The 22,602-nt window shown below is 33.3% G+C and overlaps 1 protein-coding gene and 1 long non-coding RNA gene across 4 annotated transcripts; both read left to right on the top strand.

Annotated features, from left to right (window-relative positions):
• Positions 1–1,327: 1,327 nt before the first annotated feature.
• Positions 1,328–7,452, top strand: LOC142626399 (disease resistance protein Roq1-like). Its single transcript, XM_075800221.1, has 5 exons — positions 1,328–1,812; positions 4,307–5,417; positions 5,542–5,820; positions 5,913–6,779; positions 6,874–7,452. Exons 1-5 carry the CDS (start codon positions 1,328–1,330, stop codon positions 7,450–7,452), a joined length of 3,321 nt encoding a protein of 1,106 aa, XP_075656336.1.
• A 4,859-nt stretch (positions 7,453–12,311) lies between these two features.
• Positions 12,312–20,365, top strand: LOC142624569 (uncharacterized). Of its 3 annotated transcripts, none has more exons than XR_012842351.1 (4): positions 12,312–12,472; positions 13,761–13,850; positions 15,794–16,077; positions 20,351–20,365. It is a non-coding gene; the product is annotated as an uncharacterized LOC142624569 (long non-coding RNA). The 3 variants fall into 3 exon arrangements; XR_012842350.1 differs by lacking the exon at positions 20,351–20,365 and adding an exon at positions 16,532–16,739; XR_012842349.1 differs by lacking the exon at positions 20,351–20,365 and having other exon boundaries at positions 15,794–16,158.
• The last annotated feature ends 2,237 nt before the right edge of the window (positions 20,366–22,602 follow it).

Below are 22,602 nucleotides of genomic sequence, written 5' to 3'. Positions count from 1 at the left end.
TGCCATGAGGACTAAACATATTGTGAGGTAAGCTGTGAATAGTGCTTCTATGAAGTCCATACTTGTAGAGTTTGTGTTATTTCTTATTTCACCTTTTCATTTTCAGCAAAGGTCATCTGGGCTTTTAAAATGAGGCAGACTCAATTATCTTTAAATTAGCAGGATTTTTTCTGATGGTAATGATTTAGAGGAGGAAGTTAGTTTTATAGTCCTTGAAACTTTTTTTCTTTGAACTACATGATTTGTTTTTTGGGGATTTTGTTTCTAAAAAAACTTCCTCCATTCTTGATTTTCCTTTTCTTTTTCTATGTTTGTAAATATTATTCAGGGACAGTCCTAGATGACCTGTCAAATGTCAATATAGTTAAGCATACATATGAGGATTTCGTGTTGTTAACTGCCTTAGACCTTCTTGTCCAATATAATGTCTTAGATAGATGTTTGTAGCTTTTTGATCCACTGCATGTTTGGCTAACTTTTCTACTTGGTTGTACTCTTCTCAATCAGAGTTTTAAATGTGAAGATGATGATACTTTATACTATCCTATGGTGTACCATAAATTTCTATGATATATCCGCTTCATTTTCAGGTTTAACATCCATTTCCTGTAGTTAAATTGAGAAAAGCTCTACCACAATATTGGTTGATTTTTTGCTTTATATTTCACTATAAACCTATTGACCATTAGCTCTGTGGGGCATAAAAATTGCATCATTTATGACTAAAATTCCTTTTACATAGACTCAGATATTACACACTTTTTTCTTTTCTTTTTTGATTCGATTACAATATAATTTTGTTGGGATTTAGTCCCTTTATGTGAAGAACTGCAATATAATTTTTCAGGTTTCTCTCTCTCTCTCTCTCTCTGCCCCCCGGGCTTTGGGACCCTGAGTGTTTCTTGCTCTTGAATTTTCTATTTGAAGGTAACACAATTGGAATCTGCTTGATTATTACTTGCTAAAATTGTCTTATTTCGCCAGAAAAGTCATTTTAAAGCACTGATGTCTTTGACTTAAGATGCCAATTGATTTTGATAAAGAAACAAACTTGGAATTTGGAATTAAAATCTAAAATATCCATTTAGAATTGGAAGTCATACAATGAGAACTAAGTACCACTAGTGAAGATTGCTGTTGAAAGGAGGAACACCATTAGGGGTTTTTACTTTTATGGACACTACCATTCATATAAAAGAAAGGTTGTTTACACAGTTCGTTATGCTTTATTCACTCATATCTCTTTTAATTTTCATATAGTCACATTTTTCTTTCATTCTCTTCTTCTTCTTCTATATTTTCTCAATTCTTTTGCTTATAGATTCTGATGGCTCTGCAAATCAACAAAGGATGCTCTTCTTCCTCCACTACCCGACACATGTATGACGTTTTCTTGAGCTTTAGAGGTGAAGATACTCGTTATAATTTTACTGGTCATTTATATCATGCTTTATGTGACAAAGGTTTTAACACCTTTATTGATGATAATCTTCAAAGAGGAGAAGAAATTTCAACAGAGCTTCTCAAAGCCATAGAATTGTCAATGATTTCGATTGTCGTATTTTCTGAAAATTTTGCATCTTCAACTTGGTGTTTGAATGAACTTGTCAAAATTCTTGAGTGTAAGAATTATGGCCAATTAGTTCTACCTATTTTTTACAAAGTAAATCCATTAGAAGTACGCAAACAAAAGGGAAAGTTTGGGATTGCACTAACTAAACATGAAGAAAAGCATAACAAAGATAAGGTTCAGAGTTGGAGGGCAGCTTTAACCAAAGCAACTTATTTGGCTGGATTCTCTTACAAGGATGGGTATGTATCTATTACTACTTTTTTGCCTTCTTGTAGTATAAAACATTAATAGTTTTGTTATTACCATTTAATTCCAAATAATCAAAGGATTTGCATTGCATACTCAAAGTTAGTACATGGTAAAACTTCAAATTCATCATGTAGTTAGAAGAATATTGATTTCTAAATTAACACAGAAAAATATATACTTCTAGAAGGGTAAATGATTTCACCTTACAATGTTATGTCCATGTACTAAATAGGAAATAAACAAGAGAGAGTAGAGAAACATTGGATCCACTTTAGAATGCCTCTTCTATGCTGCTTCCTTTCTCCATATAGATTTTGATTCAGTTTTTTTGAGAAGCTAAGAGAGAGGAAAAGTCACAATCACATCCATAGTCACTTGCCAAATAAAAATTTCAGAATAAGATATTTTTTTATTAAAAAAATTGTCACGACTCGCAATCCAAATGAATTCCACATTTTCAACCATGACCAACATGTCAATACCAAGCTTAAGACTGATCTTAATATGAACCAAAGTAAACCTGTGAACAAAAAATTGTCTATTTGTTAGTTGATAAATAGCTTATCTAATATCTTTCTCCAAATAATAACAAACATCATCAATTTGGAATATACCACAAGTTCACACACTAAAATCCCCTATTACATCAAAAGTTCCAACGCTCAACTGTTGATTTATATATACAAACATCTCTACAAATTAAGTTGAGCACAAAACTACTAAAATGGAAAGTAAAAAGTAAATGAAAATAAAACTAGCTCTTATGAAGCTCAACTAATTAAGGCTCCAACAACTACTCTACTGCATAAAACCTGCTCACCGATTTTCTATTTTTATTTTTTTAAAGAAGGTAAGCTAACAGAGCTCAATAAAAGGGGTTATGTGGTATGAGTTATAAAGAATGTATAAATACATGAAAATTAGAAAATTTTCTTAATACGTGAATACGCTTAGAGATAAACTTCTTTGAGCATGCACACGCAATTTTTCATTTGCTTTATAAAAAAAATCTTTAGATAGCTTTAAAAAATAATTTGTATACTTTCTCTAATGATATATTTCATTAGATTCAGAAAACATTTTCCTTAGATGCTTTTTTTGCTAGATAAAATAGAATTTTATCTTATGGAGTCCGCTTCATGATGATTACTCTATTATCAAGCCAAGATACCGATTGATTTTAAGTGGGTTTGAACCTCGGATCTTTTATTTGATAATAAATGACTTTACTAATTGAGCTAGTTAGAAGCCTGGAACCCACAATTTTTTTCTTTAGAAGAGAATTTTTTTATTTTTTTTTATTTTAACATTATCTATTGAAAAAACCTTAGTCTTGAAAACTTCTTAGCTTCATAATAATCTCATCATAATCATTCTTCCATGATTTAACATCACAAAACACGTTTCCTCAATAGTTAGTAATTGAATAATTAGTAATTTCCTTTATCATAACATGAAACACAATTACTCTTAGGGGGAATTTGGTTCGTCGTTATGTACTCTTGGTATGATGCGTACATTACAATAATGTGATATTAAGATTTTTGGTTTATTTTATTTACTCTAATATTACCATAATTTAAAATTACAAAATATATCATATCATCTTAATCTCATCGCCTTCCTAAACAATTTAATGTTATATTCTTGTGTTGAGATTACATTAATTTAAGATTATAATAACGTAATATTATAGTATAATGTAATATCATGGCGAACCAAACGCCCCCTTAATATTACTTTTGTTACTCACTTACTCTTTATATATATAACTTGTAATCCCATAGACCAGTGGATTTACGTTGTATATACTCAAAATTAGCACATGTTAAAACTACAAATTCGTCATACATAAGTAAATGTGCGTTCATATCTAAATTAATATATAAAGGATATAAACTTCAAGGTAAATGATTTCACCTCTCAATTTTATGCCCATGTACTGAGTAGGAAATAAACAAGAGATAACCTATAGGTCTAGTCTAGATTGCCTCCTCTTTGCTGATTCCCTTTCCGTTTACATTTTGATATGATTTTTGAAATATTGTCATGCTGGGAAGGAGAGAAAATCTCATAATCACATCCTTAATTGCTTGTCAAGCAACAATTTGAGAATAAGACAATAAATAAATAAATAGACATTATCATAGAGGAAAATGTTGAGAAAAAATTCTAGAAAAAAGGGAAAAGAGCGAAAAGTGGGAGGAAGCATTTCATAAGTTGGGTGCTTAATTTAATTGAGGAAAAAGCTTAGGAACACAACTTTTACTATAGCTATAAATGTTTGATTGTGGGTGATGTAGAAAAGTGATAGATTCATATGAAAGTGAGTGTCCACCACTTACAATTAGGAGATGACCAAAATTCGAATGAATATATATATATATATATATATATATATATATATATATATATATCTATTATAGTATAGATTTTCATATAGTCTAACACATCAAATGCTTCTTATGCTTTTGTGCTTTGCAGTTGCTTTGAATCCGAAACTCAGTTTATCAAAAAAATTATAAAAGAGATATCAAGCACTACATCAAATCGGACACAACTATTTGTCGCTAAATATCCAGTTGGAATAGATTCTCGTGTGGAGGAGATAGAATTGCTTTTGGATACAAAGTCAAATGGTGTTCGCATGCTAGGGATTCATGGTCTTGGAGGAGTAGGTAAAACTACAATTGCAAAAGCTGTTTATAATAGAATTTTTGATCGTTTTGACAGGAGCTGCTTTCTAGAGAATGTTAGAGAAAAGTCATGGACAACCAATGGCATAATCCAACTACAAGAGACACTTCTTTCGATGATATTACAAGACACGTATTTAAAGGTGGACAATGTTCCCAAAGGAATTGAATTGATAATGGATAGGCTTTGTCATACAAGGCTTCTTTTAATTCTTGATGACGTGGATGAATGGAACCAGATAGAAAATTTGCTTGGAAGATGTGACTGGTTTAGTTCCAGAAGTAGAATTATTATAACAACAAGAGACAAACAAGTGATAACCGCTCTTGGAAAAGATCATCTAGTTTATGAGGTTAAGAAATTGAATCAATGTGAAGCTCATGAACTCTTCAGCCTGCACACCTTCCAAATGAATAAACCAGGGGAAGACTATTCAGAAGTTGTAAAGCAAATAATACATTATGCTAATGGTCTTCCATTAGCACTAAAAATAATAGGTTCTGATTTGTGTGGAAAAAGTATAAATGAATGGGAAAATGCATTAGAAAAGTACAAAAACATTCCTCACAAAAAAATTCAAGAAAAGCTCAAAATAAGTTATGATGGATTGGAAAAAACTGAAAAGGATATTTTTCTCCATGTTGCTTGTTTTTTCAAGGGATTTGAGAAGGACTACATTACAAATATACTAGAAACTTGCAATTTATATCCACATGATGGTATTCGCAAACTTATTGATAAGTGTCTCATAACTGTTAATCAATGGGGCATATTGTCAATGCATGACTTGTTACAACAAATGGGCAGGGAAATCGTTCAACAAGAATCTGAAATCCCTGAAAATCGTAGCAGGATATGGTGTTATGAGGATGCTTATGGAGTGCTAACTAGAAATGTGGTACAAATTCTTTTTCTTTACTTTTCCTTTTTCCAAATATTTTTTTGTTTAAAATTTCAAAATTTTTATGCTTTTTAGAAAATTATATAATCGAACTTATTTGTTTTATTCTTTGTTCAATTAGGGGACTGATAAAATTCAAGCAATGATATTGCGCTCACCAGAACCAGTAACCATGAAATTGCAGAGTGAACCTTTTGAAAGGATGAAAAATCTTAAATTTCTTTTAGTTGAAAATGTACATATTTGTGAAGAGTTTCAATATCTCCCTAATGGTTTACGGTTACTTGAATGGCATAAATTTCCTTTTTCCTCCTGGTTATCTAAATATTGTCCTCAAAAACTTGTTGCACTCAATATGAGTGGGAGTAGTCGCATTAAAATTGAGACAATATTCAAGCAGGTATGATTATTAGTATTTATGAATTATAATTTTTTTTAAATTTTTTGAATGTTGGCAAAACTAAATTTTCATTTTTTTTTTTTAATCTACAGGGTATCCAATTAACAAATTTAAAGCATATCGATCTTCGGGAGTGTGACTCCATTACAGAATTACCTAAATTGTGTGCTCCAAACCTAAAGACATTGGACCTTTCTTCTTGTACTGAATTAGTTACGGTTCATGAATTGTGTGTCACAAACCTAGAGACATTGAACCTTTCTTTTTGTTATAAATTAGTTACGGTTCATGAGTCTGTTGGATTTCTTGATAGGCTACGGATATGGGACCTACAATACTGTATGAGTCTTCAACATCTTCCAAACAACCTCAGGTTGAAATCGCTTGAAGGGTTTAATCTTGAGCATTGCTCTATGCTTGAGAAATTCCCCAATATTCATCAAGAAATGAGACGTTTAGAGAATTTGCACTTATCTGAGAGTGGCATCAAAGGGTTGCCTTCATCAATCGGGTATCTTACTCAGCTTACTGGATTATGGTTAAAAGGTTGCCACAACCTGAGGGATCTTCCAGACGTCATCTACAAATTGCAAATGCTTGAGTTCTTATCTCTTGACACTTCCAAATTGAGACCACCGTGCAATTTTTTTGATGGACTTTCCGAATATGGGTTTCCAAGCTTAAGGGAACTGTATATCTATGAATGTGGAATCGAATTAGAATTTTGGATGAAGCCCAATTACTTTCCCGTATTGAAAGTTCTAAGTCTATCTGGGACTGATATTGTTAGCATCCCTGAAAACCTACACAGATTTACTACGTTAGAAAGCCTTGATATACGAAGTTGCAAGCAGCTACGACAAATTTTGAGGCTTCCACAATTTATAAAACGTGTAGATGCAAGGGGTTGTACGTCATTAGAATTAGATGCACAATCCTCAAGCAGATTATTGAATCAGGTCTCTCTTTTTCAAGTTATAATAAAAAATAAAACTTTTTTTTTTTTTACTTTCTTTCTTAATTTAATTCGTTGAATTTGCTAATTATATGCAGATTGGAGAAATTTTATATGAAGGAGAAAGAAGCGACATATTAAGTAGAGATTTGTTCCTTTTTCATTGGGGGGATGAACGTAGTTTTATAGTACCAGGTACAGAGATTCCAAGGTGGTTGAATTCCAAGCATCAAAGTGTTGGAAATTCCATATCATTCTGTGTTGGTCGCAAATTTCCAAATGTTTTTGCCTTCTATTTCGCTTTTGGACTGGTGACGTATCCATCCCCGGCTGTTTTAAATGTTTACCTCTCCATTAATGGTTTTGAAAAAGTTTTGATTAATTTTATTACCCCATATCGTGATGCTTCTGATACATTGTGGATATCTTCTAGATCACATCTCAAATTGCAGAAGCTATTGAATGAATCAAATCCATCTGATTACAATCACATTGAGGTTACATATAGATTAATTCCACCTGTTTGTACTTTAGATTTTAGAGGGTGGGGGGTCAAAGTAGAATGTATCTGTTGTCCTCAAAAATCTTGTATTTCATCTTCAATGGCCCTTACCCTTGTTGACAATGATTTAGACTCCAATCTGAATCTACCATTAAAGAAGAGGAGAAAATATTGATTGACTTAGGTTTGTCTCCTCCTTTAGTTGCAGTGTAGCATTTACCCTTAATTGTATCTTCTCTCCTGTATTTTTTTATTGATGATATCCTCTCCAGTACGGTTGAAATTGAAGGAAAATACATCTGAATTAAAAGAGATTGTGGAAACTAGAAAGTAGGATGGTATTAAATTCTAGGTTGATCCGTTTATGCATTTAGCATTTCATGTATGAATTAGTAATTACTAAGATCTATAATATGGTGCAACAACAATTGATCTTCTTAGAATTCTTCAATATATTGTTTTTAGTTAGACCTTTTTATTTCTCACTTGGGCATGCTATTTTATAGCTTTTACTATGAAATGGAATGTTTACTTTTTTATTGATTATTTGATTGTGAGATTGAAAAATTGAATGAGTCAAACCAAGCTAAGTGCTGCGTGAAATCCTTCAACTAACTAGGCTTTGTTGTATTACTTGGCCTTTGTAACAGCCGAATTTTTTGTAGCTTGTTGAAGTGTACCCAAGTTGTTTTCCATGAATTTTATGCAATCCTTTATGTGTGTTTAATCATATCATTTATATAAGTTTACTGCATCTCATAAAATTGATTAAGTGCTTGAGGAAAAAAAAAAGACCCAATTGATATAGTATTGATTCCTAACAGGATACACCAGAGCATATGACTAAGTTTTTGTCTATATGAAGAAGGAAAGAGTTTAATCAAGCATATAATGGAGATGGGGTTACTATATTTGTTATGAGGATTTTGATATGAGTTCATCTTCAATGGGACTTACTTTGTTGACAGTGATTCTGACTCCAATCTGACTTCACCATCGAAAAAGAGCAGAACATAATATATGGATTTGAAAGAAATATGCATCCATCTGAGCATAGCCTTGAAACTATTCTCTCCTTTGTTGTTTCCATTTGAGTGTTCGACTTCTTTTGCATTTTATGACAAGGTTTGTTTCCTTCTTTACTTCCGTAGTTTCATTTGCCCTTGTTATTTTATTTTCACCTCTATTTTTATTGATGATACCTCTCTAGTACAGTTGGAATTGATGGATAATAAATCTTAATTAAAAGAGTTTGTGGAAAGTAGGATTGTTGGGTTCTAAGACTTTAGGTTTAAATGTATTAGAACTTCAATTTGTAATGTTGGCAAATCATGATCAAAACATTTAGTCTTGTTTTAGACTTTCTCAAAGTATGTTTAAGTTGTAAAGTTGGAATCGAGTGTACTGCAGGTTTTACTGTATAAATCTGCCTGGCTCGATCGATCGAAAATTAGACTCAATCGATTGAAGCTCGTGTAGATTGTTTTTCTGCAAAATTTTCCAACTCAGTCCAAGCCCAATTTGAGGTGTAGGGTTTTATGTTTGGCGAAACTACACTATTGATCCCTAAAATTTACCATGTGTGCGCAATTGATCCCTTAAGTTTGAAGCGAGCACAATTAGTCCCTTAAGTTTTAAAACTGAGTTGTATTGATCATTTTACTAACTGCTGTTAACGATGTTAGTTACGTGGCTAACGGAACAATGACTTGGCATTTTTTTTTAAATGATGTGGCATGTTTTTAATTAAAAATTAAAAAAAAATTTCACGTTAGATGAAATTGAAAAATCATATTGACTGGATTAAAAACAAATCTGATATTTTAAATTCCTATCAACAATCAACACCTTCCACCAAAACTCAGCCACACTCAGCCACCCAAACACCACCAAATCTGATCCAAACCACCCAAATCCAACCTATAGACCCCAAATTCGACCAAAAACCATAGCCACCTCCACCACAGCGAACCCATCCCCACCACCACCACCATCAAACCCACACATCCCATAACAAAAAATCAGCCACAAATCAAAAACAACCACCATCGACTACCCACAAATCAGCCACAATACCCACAACAAAAAATCAAAGCAAAAAAGGAAACCCTAGCAACCTCACTCCACCACCGCTGCACTACACACCACCACCACTAGTAAACCCACCGCCAAAAAAAAAATCATAGACCTAGTAAACCAGGACCACCATAGACCACCATAGACCCACCACGCAAAATACCCATACCAAACCCACCACCATAGCACCGCCGATCTCCACAGAACAAAACCAAGCCACCGATCTAATAGAGAGGGAGAAAGAGAGCAAACCACCGGATCCATAACACTGCCGATCTGAGAGAAAGGAAGAACGTTTGCAGATGCGATACCCATTTGCTTCACAAAAAATGAAAAAAATCAAAACGTATGGGAAGCAAACATTTTCTGTTGATCTGAGAAAGAGGGAGAAAGAAAGAAAGAGTAACGTCTGAGAGAGGGTAAAATCACTTAAGAGTAAGTCTTGGCTAAATTGATAACACACAAGCCCAATGAATTTGTGGTGGGGGAGATGGACTATTAGTTAGTGGAGTGGTTTTCCAGATTTGATTTTTTTTTTTAAATTATAAAAAATGAGCTTGTGGTGGAAACTCCATTTGAGTTCTTGTGGCGGTCAATCTCTCGCTTCCCCTTCTCTCTCTTCGTCGTGCCTTTGTTAAACAAATATCAGATTTGTTTTTAATCCAGTCAATATGATTTTTCAATTTCATCTAACGTGGAAATTATTTTGTTTAAAATTTTTAATTAAAAACATGCCACATTATTTAAAAAAATGCCAAGTCTTTGTTCCGTTAGCCACATAAGTAACACTGTTAACAATAATTAATAAAAGGACCAATACAACTCAGTTTTAAAACTTAAGGGACTAATTGTGCTTGCTTTAAACTTGAGGGACCAATTACGCACACATGGTAAACTTCAAAGACCAATAGTGTAGTTTCGCCAAGAATGAATGAAGATATAATATTTAAATGAGATAAAGAATGTGATAGAGAATCTGTTGGAAAGTGTATTTGAAAAAGTGGGTAGTTAAAAGGTAAAAGTCACTGTTCATTCTCTAAACAATACAAACTAGAGTACCTGAAGGGAAAAAAAGTAAACATATAAAATTCATTAAAAAAAATAAAACAAAAATAAAAAACAAGTTTAAACCAAATTGGAGTACCTGAAGGGGAAAAAAAAAACAAGAATTCCTTATTATGAGGCTTTTTTTTATGGGAGATTATGAGGCTTTTAGTTAATAGTATAAAGTACAAGTGTTATGTCTACAATTTTTTTACAATATTTTTACAATAAATTTTTTAAGGTAAATTATTAATGATTCTAATTTGAACCCTCTATTAAAAATCAATTTTTTCCCATCAATAATAGTCAATAATAACTTGTTATTTAAAATATATTGTAAAAATGTTATGGACATAATATTTTTTGAATATTAAAAAGTTTTTTTCTCACCTAATCTCACCATTTTGGCTTCTTTACAAAAGATAGAAGTTGAATAAACCAAAGGACTACTATAGCTAGAGCCATTGGCTATTTTTATATAGTTAATAGAAATAGAAATAGGTTTATGCCAACCAAAATTTTCAATAAGAAACCAAACAAGTTATGCACAAAATATTGATGAAATGAAGTCAGTCGTCCATAAAAATAGTCAAATACAACTAATGTGTACATAATCACTGCTTCTAATTAAATGTTTTTAGTATTGTCTCTAATATGTGGATCTTTGGTGTTACAATTAGCTGGTTTGACTAACAGTACTAAGAAACGAAAGAATATAATTCAACTCCCCTAATAATTAATTAATTATCCAAATTCCAAATGAGGTAACAAAGTGTGTCCTAACAAATTAGATCGAAAAAAACTCACACGTCTAAGGGAGGAGGAGATACATGATCCAAACCAAATTAGATCTATAAGAGCATCCACATCAGTGGATGGATAAGTGTGTATAAATGTGCAAAATGAGAAAAAAATCATTAATTTTACATATTTTGAGCAAAAAAGCCTCTACATCAGTGCCTCTAAACTCATATAAACTCATCTATATCATCCACTTTGCTACAGTACCGTGTAAATTTACACAGGTACTGTAGCAGGTGTATTTAATTTTTTAATTGTTTTTTCTCTCTCCTCCCAATTGACTCTCACCTCCCTCTGTCTCTCTCTCCCTCTCTCAGACACAGCACCTCTCTCTTTCTCTCATCTCATCTATTTTTTTCCTCTAGCCGCCAATCGCCATCGCCGCTGATAAGAACAAAGTCGAGCAAACCGAGTCGCCGGACGGCCATTGCGAGGAGGTGGCGGTGCTGCGAGGCGTCGATCTTGCTCCGATTCATTGGTTTTTTTTTTTTTTTTTTATGGTGTGGGTGAGGCTCGACGGATCGGTGGGTTTCTTGAAGGGTGGCTGATCGGTGGGCGATGAATGGGCTTGGGTGTGGGTGAGGCTCGACGGATCGGGTTTGTTGAATGGGTGAGGCTCGACGGATCGAGTTTGGCTCGATGAATGGGTTTGTTGAAGGATCTTGCCGCCGATTTTGTTCGATGAATGGGTTTGTTGAAGACTGGCTCGCTCGAGAAGACGCAATGAGGGAGGGAAAGTGGCTCGCTGGAGAATACGCAGTGAGGGAGGGAAAGTGGCTCGCCGGAGAAGACGTAGTGAGGAGTGGCTCGCCGGAGAAGATGCAGTGAGGGAGGAAAGAAATAATAAAAAATGTAAAATGACGGAATATTTTATTGAATAAATGTGTAGAATAGATAAACTGATGTGGGGGTTTTGTAAAAGTGAAGGTGTAAAATAGAAAAAGTAGGTTTTTTCGTGTAAAATAGACAAAATTTAAACGAGCTGATGTGAATGCTCTAAGCAAACTGTAACACTCCAAGTTTTTCTTTAAATATATGTGTATATTTTCAATAAGGGTATTTTTGTAAAATTGTCAACAAGATATTTGTTATATGCGGTCCATAATCTCTCCCATCCTCTCTTCATTCTCACGGCTACTCTCACCTTCCTCTCTCTTATTCACTCTTCTTCTTTCCCAATGATGACCGAACCCCAAAGCTCCCATCTTCTTCATCATTTCTTTCCCCTCTCTAGTCGAAATCTCCATGAGATTTTGAAGTGCAAGAGACCCAAGGTAAAAATCTAAGCTTTCTCTCAATTTCTTCTATGAAATCCTTTGGGTTTTGTTATTTTATGATGTTTATGGTTTATCCTTGATGGGTTTGGTGAGTAATGGAAGACTAGAGGGTTATGATGATTTGGGTAGCAAGTGTTTTGTTTAAATCCGAAAATTTCAGTTCATTGGTGGGTTTTTTGCTTTAATGAGATGATTTGGTAAAACGTTTTTACTATGGGTATATATCCTATTTTGTTTGTATTGCCCTTTGATGTTGTGGGTTTTGTTTTAGGGGTTGTTTTATTGAGTTGTTGGGACATTTAAGACTTTAATTGTAGGCTATTAATTTAATGAGGTGAATTGGATGTTATGTTTGGCAACCATCCGAGGTGGGTTTCTTGAGAAATCATATGGGCTTTTGATTTATGTTGAGGATTGGGATTTATTTTTGAAAGTGAGTTCCTTGCATTTTGGGAAAGATTTTGACATATGTGATAGTTGATGGTATTGACTATGAAATTGTTTAATTGATATGTACATTATGCTTGTTGCATGACAAGTGTTTGATAAATTGCCTATATGAGTTATGCGATTGAATTTATTGACTTGTGTTGTGATGATTGTTATATGAGAGTATGGGTTGTAATCCTAGTTTTTTATATGTAATAACACATGTAGCTCTAAGGTTTAACCAAGTCTCAAAGCTTTTGGCATAGTGTTAAAATTATAGTATTTTTGTTTTGAGACTCTAAATCTGTCCTTGACAGATTTGACTAAGCTGCACTACGTGATTTTTTATAAATTATATAAAAATTATTTTAAGCCAAAATTTTTATGGTACATACTACACATATAAGAGCTTATCCCTATTTAATTTTAAGCTGATCAGATAACTTTTCATGGACCAAAATTTTTTTACAAAAGGGCTGACGATGTGTAGTGAATCTGAAAGTATGACGAGTATGTTGGGATTTTGTGGAATTTACTTGAAACCTTCATTGAGTGGGTTGGCTTGTACATTCCTGCGTTTTCTTCAACATGTGTTTTACTTAGTTAATTTTGATAATGGTTTGGTTTAAAATCTTGTAGTAGTGTATTAAAATTCTTTGGTTGTATGCTTGTTCGATGTCCCTTGGGAACAGGTGCCTTGGAATAGTCAAGTTAGGCTTTAGGCCCTTGATTTGATTTTAGGGGACCATTTTCGATTTATGGAGACAATTTTTTTTTTTTTTGATAAGTAAAGACAAGTTTGAAGGTACTTTGTGATAGGCCTTGTTATTGATAAGCTTGATCATTGTGTTTCTAGGTTTTGAGATTCTTGGCAATGGACCTGGTAATTGGATTGCTTGCATGGGTGGTGGTGCCCAGTTGAGGTAAAATCGGTTGGCCTTCCGAGGTAAATAGCTTTTTAATGGGAATATTTGGAAAATAACCATGTTGCATAAATGTTGTTTTTGGGTTAAACACATTTTGAAAAATTATTTGTGGAACGATATCTTTCTAAAAACTATTGCGTTGTAACCTTAATGTATATGACTATTTATGAAAAGTGCATCATGTTTAATATTGCATATGGGGAAATGCATGAATATTTGGCATGGGAAAGAAAAGCATCTTTGATTAAATTCTTGAGAATGGATTTTATGGATTTATTGCATTATTCGCAAAATTTAAAGATGATTTGATAATTGGGAGAGTTGATACAAAATCTTCTTGACAAGAAATGAGTTTGAAGGCTTTGAGAAGCTTGTAAATAGCTTTGGATATTAAAAGGCTTTGTGAAACTACTTGGAAATGATCTGTGTTTTGAATTCATGTAATCTGTGAACTCTTTATGTTTTATGCTGTGACTTGTGATTACCCGGTGATTACCTAGCTAGATACTATGTGTGACATTGGTATCTTAGCACCTGTCCTTGTGATGGCATATGAGTTCTGTCTTTGTGACGGCAAATCACGGCAAATCAGTTCTATCTTTGTGACGGCATTGAGTTCCGTCTTTGTAACGACAGATTAGTTTCGACTGTGTGTTGGCAATGAGTTCCATCTTTGTGACAATGTTGTCACGTGGCCTTTGGTTGGATTTTCAGGTTTTAGGATAGTGTTTTGATAGCTCACAGTGTATAGTATGTAGTTTCATGTTGAGATATTTTAAGAAAGTTTTGTGCTGCATAGTTTTAATCATTCTTGTTATTTTACTAATGAAAATGAATTTATTGTATTTTCATTGAAATTCCCAAAGTATAACATGTTTTGTAAAATGCCCTTTTATCGCAAGACTTGTATTTTCCTCACCCCTATTAATTATGCTACTTACTGGGCTTTAGCTCATCCCAATCTCCAACAATTTTACAAAAAAATTAGCTACACGTTGGGCATGGAGCTTAATTTGTTGGTGGTGATTAGAGTGCTATATTAAATTGGGAGACTTAGGCTATAAATGGTTGATGACTCAATCTTGCAAAGTTTAACAAGGTCATAATTATTTCTATTGGAGGTTGGGTACTTGGGGTTTGTTAGCCTTAGGCGTGTTAGGCCTAGCTTCAATGTTGAGGTTGTGTATTCTAGAAGGGATTGTGATTTTGTGTTATCCATTTGGAGCTTTGAAATATATTCATGTATTATTTGGAGGCACATGATTTAAGTTATTGTTTGTAAATGTGTTATAAAGTTCTAACTTGTAATATGGAGATTTTAGTATGGTTATTTATTCTTATCATGTGTCAAGTAGAAGAAAAAGAAAAAGAAAAAAAAATCTCCTACGTTCTCGCTCTTAATGGTTCTTCTCTCACGCTTTGGACCCTTTTGGGTTTGGGGTATGACACAAACACTATAAATCAACAGGTGAAATTGTGCTTACTAACATTGGGTTTTCTTTAGAGGTTGATCCTCCAAAAGTTTTTTCGAGGGTCTTGCCAATCTTCTTCTCCCATAGGGAAACAATCTCATTGAAGGAAAAAAAATCTTTGCAGGGGGTCTAGTATGAAGGACCTTGTTCAAGGTTCTTGGATCGTCCACTGCTTTTATAAGTCACAATATCCTCTTCTTTGGAAAAAATTACTGTTAACATAGAAAATAACAATTACTTGGTCATCTTGAACCAAAGTAGTTGATGTAGTTGACTTATATCTAGTAAAAGGTGCACACATGCACGCACATACATAAGCAAATGAGAAAGTCTTGAAAAGTTTACTTATATCTAGTAAAAGGTGCACACACTCCCGCACGCACGTATATAAGCAAATGAGAAAGTCTTGAAAAGTTTAAAGAGAAAGATGATTGAATTTATATTAATACCTTTGGTGTTTCCATCTCCAATTATTTCTACTTTGTCCCTAGGAGGAGCTGTGAAACTGCCAGTGCCACCTGTAAGTGCAATTCCGAAGTTGAAACTGCCAGTGCCACCAGTAAGTGCAATTCCGTAGTTGGGCAAAAAGTACCCAGCAAAGCCATTGGACACAAGGTAGGTATAAGGAACTCCTTCAGCCTCAATGGATCTTCGGATGCTAGCTTGACCCTGAGATGATGTTCAATTGGATCAACTGCCTTGGCACGATCAACATCAACTCCAAACTTGGACAGGAAGAACCTCTGAAACCCACCAATATTTCATTGTATATAATGTAAGTTTCTTGGTTTTTCATGTAGTTCAACAATTACAAGCCAAACAGCTAATAGAAGAAGTTAACTTGCATATTTGGTCATCAACTTTTGCTTTTTTGCTTTTTTTGCTTCAGCATGTTTCAAAAAAGTCATTACCATCATTTGATAGAAGTAAATTGCTGAAATAATAAATGAATTAATGAAACTGAGGTCACTTGAGGATGTGGGGCCTATGACATGACAAGAATTCCATTTCTCACATCTACGATTTTCATTTATTTTATGGTGATAAGTATCTTTTTGAAACAATTTTGAAAGTAAAGAGATTAAATTTAAAGGACGATACCAGCCAAAGGTTGTTGAATACTAAATAAGCAACTCTACAAAAGAGGGAAAAAAAAGTTTTAAAAATATTAAAAAGATTTAGTAAAGATATGTGCCTTGCCTTGATATTTCCAGCTTCTTTAATGGCAGCGACAATCTTCACTTGATCAGCTATTTGTTCTGGCGATCCAAGTGCAGAGATCACCCCATCAACTTGCTTGATTGCCTTCACCAAGCTTTCATGATGATATATGTCTCCCTGTGAAACAATCACATGACTTTCAAGATCAATATACTAATCCAAAATATTAAAAACACAGCCATGATGTGGAGAACTAGAGTGTGTACATACATGGAGAAGTGTCACTCCAGAGCTCTTGAAGCTCTCAATGAGTTTAGACTTTTCAGGATTAGAAGCTGTGTTTTCTCTGACCAATGCAAAAGTGGGGTGCCCAGCTTTCGCACTTTCCTTGACAATGTATTTTCCAATGTATCCAGTCCCTCCAATTATCAAAATCTTGCTTTTTTGAGCCATTCAGAGAGAATTTCAAACTGAATGGATTAATAGGGTTTAAGAGAACCAGAGAGTTGGACTATCGTAGGGGCAGTTCTGAGTTTCAAACAAAGGAAGTCAGAGCTCCTTAAATACAAGTAAATATACAGAAACCTCTTTGTTTAATTCCGTCAACTATTTTTTATAAGACAACGTATCATTCCTTAATTCTACTAGTTATAGGTTTTGTTATGATATTTGGTCATGCAATATGCAAGAGGGCTCATAGTCATAGTGGCTTCTCATTTTCATTTGTTTAGTACTATTAGAATCACTCAATAGTCTACTTTAATCAACAAAATGACTTAAGGGTTTACAATATTACGTAGGTGCTAATCTCCAATCAATATTAGATACACAAACATAATATAAATTTATAAAAAAGAGTGTCACTTACTATTCATAAATACTTACACTTTACTCTTAGTCCTTTGGGGGCATTTGGTTCGCCGTGATATTATATTATGCTATAATATTACGTTATTGTAATTTTACAATAATTTAATCTCAATATAAGAATATAATACTACATTGTTTAAGAATGTGATGAGATTCCTATTAAAAAAAAAAAAAGAATGTGATGAGATTAAGATAACGTGATATATTTTGTAATTTTAAATTATGGTAATATTAGACCCTCAAAAAAAAAATTATAGTAATATTAGAAAAAATAAAATAAACTAAAAACTTTAATGTCTCGTCATCGTAATGTGCATAACATCAAAGGCACATCACAACGAACCAAACGCCCACTTAGAGTTGGAAATACTTGTAATAAGGGTGTGCAAAATTTAAGTTAGTGTGCAAAAATATCTTTTAGAAAAAAATTAAAGTATTAAACTAACAAAAAAAAAATATTTTATATATATGATTTTTTTTTTGAAGTCGGCGGATTATTTGAACCCCTAAATATAGTGTAGCGTTACCCCTTCCTTAGAACATACATTAATAATCCATGTTAGAAAAAAAAAATTTATGGGGAATTGAAAAAGTTGTCACAAAAGTTTGATAGTTTTTTCAATTTTCGATAAAAAAATTTCCTAAAATGATTTACTAACATATGCCCTAAAAGCATTCACATCAAGGATCTCAAAAAATGTAGCATTTAGCATCTCAAAAATCTATTTTTTTCTATTTTAACAAATTACTTTACAATACACTTAACATTAAAGGTTCTATTTTAACATAAAACACATTAAAATAATATAAATAATACAATAAAATAATATATCCCACAACAATATACAATACCCACATCTAGTTTTCAAAAGAAAAAAAATAGCCTCATCTGGCCACAACCAGCACCCCCTTAGCCACAGCAATCGCGCCTTAGCCACTGTCACACCCCCTACCACCACAATCACAACAAATTGCAACCCACCACATCCAAAAAAAAAAATATAATAATCACCCAAAACCACCATCACCACCACCCACAACCTGCAAATTAGAACCCCACCACCGAATCAATCAACCCACACCAATCTCTCAACCACCCTGATCAACCCACACACACAACTAGCATCCAAAGCCGCCCTGATCAACCCATGAACCCAACCACTGAAAATAAAAAACCACAGAAATCAAAACCCATCGAAATCAATCAAAACCCACCGAAATTAAAACCCATCGATATCAAATCACAAAACCCACTATAGCCCATCCACATCGAAATCAACCCACGATCCACGAACCACCGCAAAGACCCATAATCCACGAAAAACCATTGCAGCCCAGCCACACCCAACCACAACGGAGACCCACAACTCAAGAGGTAGAAAGAAAGGGATACGGAGAGGCAAAGAGAAAGTGAAAGAGAGAGGAGACGGAGAGCACAAGAGAGAGAGAGAGAGAGAGAGAGAGAGAGAGAGAGAGAGAGAGAGAGAGAGAGAGAGAGAGTGAGAGAGAGAGAGAGATAAAATAATAATAAAAATAGTAGCAACTTGCTACAATAAGGTGTTAATAATAGAACCTTACTGTAGCAGGTTACTAAAATTTTTAAGATTTGGCACCCATGAAAAAGATGGGTTTTTGGTAATTTTGTTGCTAAAATAGGATTTTAGCATTTATCACACATTTGGTGTGAATGCTCTAAGAGAATACGTTAGTAAAACACTTTAATGAATGATAGTTTTCAATTCTTTGAATGTCATGACACCTATTTTCTTAACGACTAGATAATAACCTACCTGCACACTCTAGAGTTTTGTGCTAACTGCAATTACCCATGTAGTAGAAAGTGTCACAACCTTCACTTGTTCCTTTTCTAATCCCGAAGACCGCTGGATTTGCATTGCATATTCAAAGTTAGTACATGGTAAAACTTCAAATTCATCATGCGTAGGTAGAAGGATATTGATTTCTAAATTAACACAGAAAGATATATACTTCTATAAGGGTAAATGATTTCAACTTACAATTTTATGTCCTGATGTCCATGTACTAAATAAGAAAAAAACAAGAGAGATTAGAGAAACATTGGATCCACTTTAGATTGCCTCTTCTATGCTGCTTCCTTTCTCTATATAGATTTTGATTCGGTTTTTTGAGAAGCTAAGCGAGAAGAAAAGTCACAATCACATCCATAATCACCTGCCAAACAAAAATTTCAGAATAAGATATTTTTGTTAAATAATTAGTAATTTCCTTTACCATAACTGATAACATGAAACAAAATTACTCTTAATATTACTTTTGTTACTCTATATAGTTTATATATATAACTTGTAATTCCATAGACCACTGGATTTGCATTGTATACTCAAAATTAGCACATGTTAAAACTTCAAAGTAAATGAGCATTCATGTCTAAATGATTTCACCTCAATTTTATGTCCTCTAGATTGCCTTCTCTATGCTGATTCCCTTTTCTGTTTACTTTTTGATATGGTTTTTGAGATACTGTCATACTGGAAAGGAGTGAAAATCTCATAATCGCATCCTTAATTTCTTACCAAGCAACAATTTGAGAATAAGACAATAAACATATAAACATTAGTATAAAGGAAAATGTTGAGAACAAATTCTCTAAAAGAGAGAAAAGAGCGAAAAGTGAGAGGAAGCATTTCATAAGTTGGGTGCTTAATTAATTAAGGTAAAAGTTTAGGGACATAATTTTTGCTACAACTATAAAGTGGTTGATTGTGGGTGATATAGAAAAGTGGTAGATTCATATGAAAGTGAGTGTCCACCACTTACAATTAGAGATGACCAAAATTCATATGAACTATATATATATATATATATTAACATAATGGCATTTAAATTGTGTGACCTCTTAACTCATAAGCGTATGTGAAAAAAATTCTACAAGGTTAATCAAAAATCAAACTTTTCTGGTATTATATATATTATATAGTATCGATTTTCGTCTAGTCTAACACATCAAATGCTTCTTATGCTTTTGTGCTTGGCAGTTGCTTTGAATCCGAAACTCAATATATCAAAAGAATTATAAAAGAGATATCAAGTGCCACATTCGAATTGGACACAACTATTTGTCGCTAAATATCCAGTTGGAATAGATTCTCAAGTGGAGGAGATAGAATTGCTTTTGGATACAAAGTCAAATGGTGTTCGCATGTTAGGGATTCATGGTCTTGGAGGAGTAGGTAAAGTTGTTTATTATAGAATTTTTGATCATTTTGATTGGAGCTACTTTCTACAGAATGTTAGAGAAAAGTCATGGACAAACAATGGCATAATCCAACTAAAGGAGACACTTCTTTCTAAGATATTGCAAGACACATATTTAAAGGGCAACAATGTTCCCAAAGGAATTGAACTGATAATAAACAAGCTTTGCCACACAAGACTTCTTTTAATTCTTGATGATGTGGATGAATCAAACCAGATAGACAATTTGCTTGGAAGATGTGATTGGTTTAGTTCAGGAAGTAGAATTATTATAACAACAAGAGACAAAATAGTGGTAACCACTCTTGGAAAAGATCATCTAGTTTATGTGGTTAAGGAATTGAATCAATGTGAAGCTCATGAACTCTTCAACTTGCACACCTTCCAAATGAATAAACCAGGGGAAGACTATTCAAAAGTTGCAAAGCAAATTATACATTCTGCCAATGGTCTTCCATTAGCACTAAAAATAATAGGTTCTATTTTGTGTGGAAAAAGTATACATGAATGGGAAAATGCATTAGAAATGTACAAAAGCATTCCTCACAAAAAAATTCAAGAAAAGCTCAAAATAAGTTATGATGGATGGGAAAAAACTGAAAAGGATATTTTTCTCAATGTTGCTTGCTTTTTCAAGGGATTTAAGAAGGATCATGTTACAAATATACTAGAAACTTGCAATTTATATCCTTGTATTTTCAAACTTATCGATAAGTGTCTCATAACTGTTAATCAATATGGCATATTGTCGATGCATAACTTGTTACAACAAATGGGCAAGGAGATTGTTCAACAAGAATTTGAACAACTTGAAAATTGTAGTAGAATATGGTGTTATGAGGATTCTTATGAAGTGCTAACCATAAATATGGTACAAATTCTTTTACTTCACTTTTCCTTTTTCCAAATATTTTTTTGTTTAAAATTTCAAAATTTTTATGCTTTTTAAAAATTTATATAATCGAACTTATTTATTTTATTCTTTGTTCATTTAGGGGTCTCATAAAATTCAAGTAATGATATTGCACTCACCTGTACCGGTAACCATGAAATTACAGGGTGAACCTTTTGAAAGGATGAAAAATCTTAAATTTTCTTTAGTTAAAAATGTACACATTTGTGAAGTTTAAATATTTCCCTAATGGGTTACGGTTACTTGAATGGCATGATTTTCCTTTTTCCTGGCCATCTAAATATTGTCCACAAAAGCTTGTTGCACTCAATATGAGAGGGAGTAATCGCATTAGAATGGAGACAATATTCAAGCAGTTATGATTATTAGTATTTATGAATTATAATTTCTTAAAACTTTTTTGAATGTTGGCCAAAACTAAATTTTGCTCTCTTTTTTTTAATCTACAGGGTAACCAATTTAAAATTTTTAAACATATCAAACTTCGAGAGTGTGGCACCATTACAGAATTACCTAAATTGTGTGCCCCAAACCTAGAAACATTGGACATTTTTTCTTGTAAAAAATTAGTTATGGTTCATGAGTCCGTTGGATTTCTTGGTAAGCTATGGAATTGGGACCTCGCATTCTGTGATAGTCTTCAAAATCTTCCAAACAACCTCAGGTTGAAATCGCTTGAAAAAAGTTATATGATCTTTGTGGATGCTTTATGCTTGAGCAATTCCCCAATATTCATCAAGAAATGAAACGTAATGTAACACCAACACAACATGTGATAAAAACAATAAATTGTGTGAACTGAATATAAGCCTTACTATATTAAAAAAATAAAAATTACTAAACACAAAACAAAAAATAAATTATTTTTGGTTAAAGTTCTGAACGAAGAACATATTCTTTCTAGTAATTCATTTGTGAGCTGTGAGGTGCCGAAGACCCGAAGACCCGAAGACCCGAGGATCCAAAGAGCTGAAGACCCGAAGACATATTGAAAGGTTTAATGAGCCGAGAAGGATAAAGAAAGAGGCCCGAGGATGAAGTGGGCCGGGTGGGTAAAGGAAGAAAAAGAGACTGATGATGTAGGAGACATATTGCACATATCTGGGTGTGGCTGGATAA

This window comes from Castanea sativa, chromosome 2, assembly GCF_040712315.1.
Source record: "Castanea sativa cultivar Marrone di Chiusa Pesio chromosome 2, ASM4071231v1".
NCBI lineage: Eukaryota > Viridiplantae > Streptophyta > Magnoliopsida > Fagales > Fagaceae > Castanea > Castanea sativa.
The sequence above is the reverse complement of the archived record's forward strand: the minus strand, read 5'-3'. Positions and strand labels throughout refer to the sequence as shown.

Excerpts from the sequence above, each read along its gene's own strand:
- LOC142626399 (XM_075800221.1), top strand. The coding sequence starts at position 1,328 with ATGGCTCTGCAAATCAACAAAGGATGCTCTTCTTCCTCCACTACCCGA. Across the intron at positions 5,821-5,912 it reads TTGAGACAATATTCAAGCAG|GGTATCCAATTAACAAATTT; the intron begins GTATGATTATTA and ends TTTAATCTACAG. Across the intron at positions 6,780-6,873 it reads CAAGCAGATTATTGAATCAG|ATTGGAGAAATTTTATATGA; the intron begins GTCTCTCTTTTT and ends AATTATATGCAG.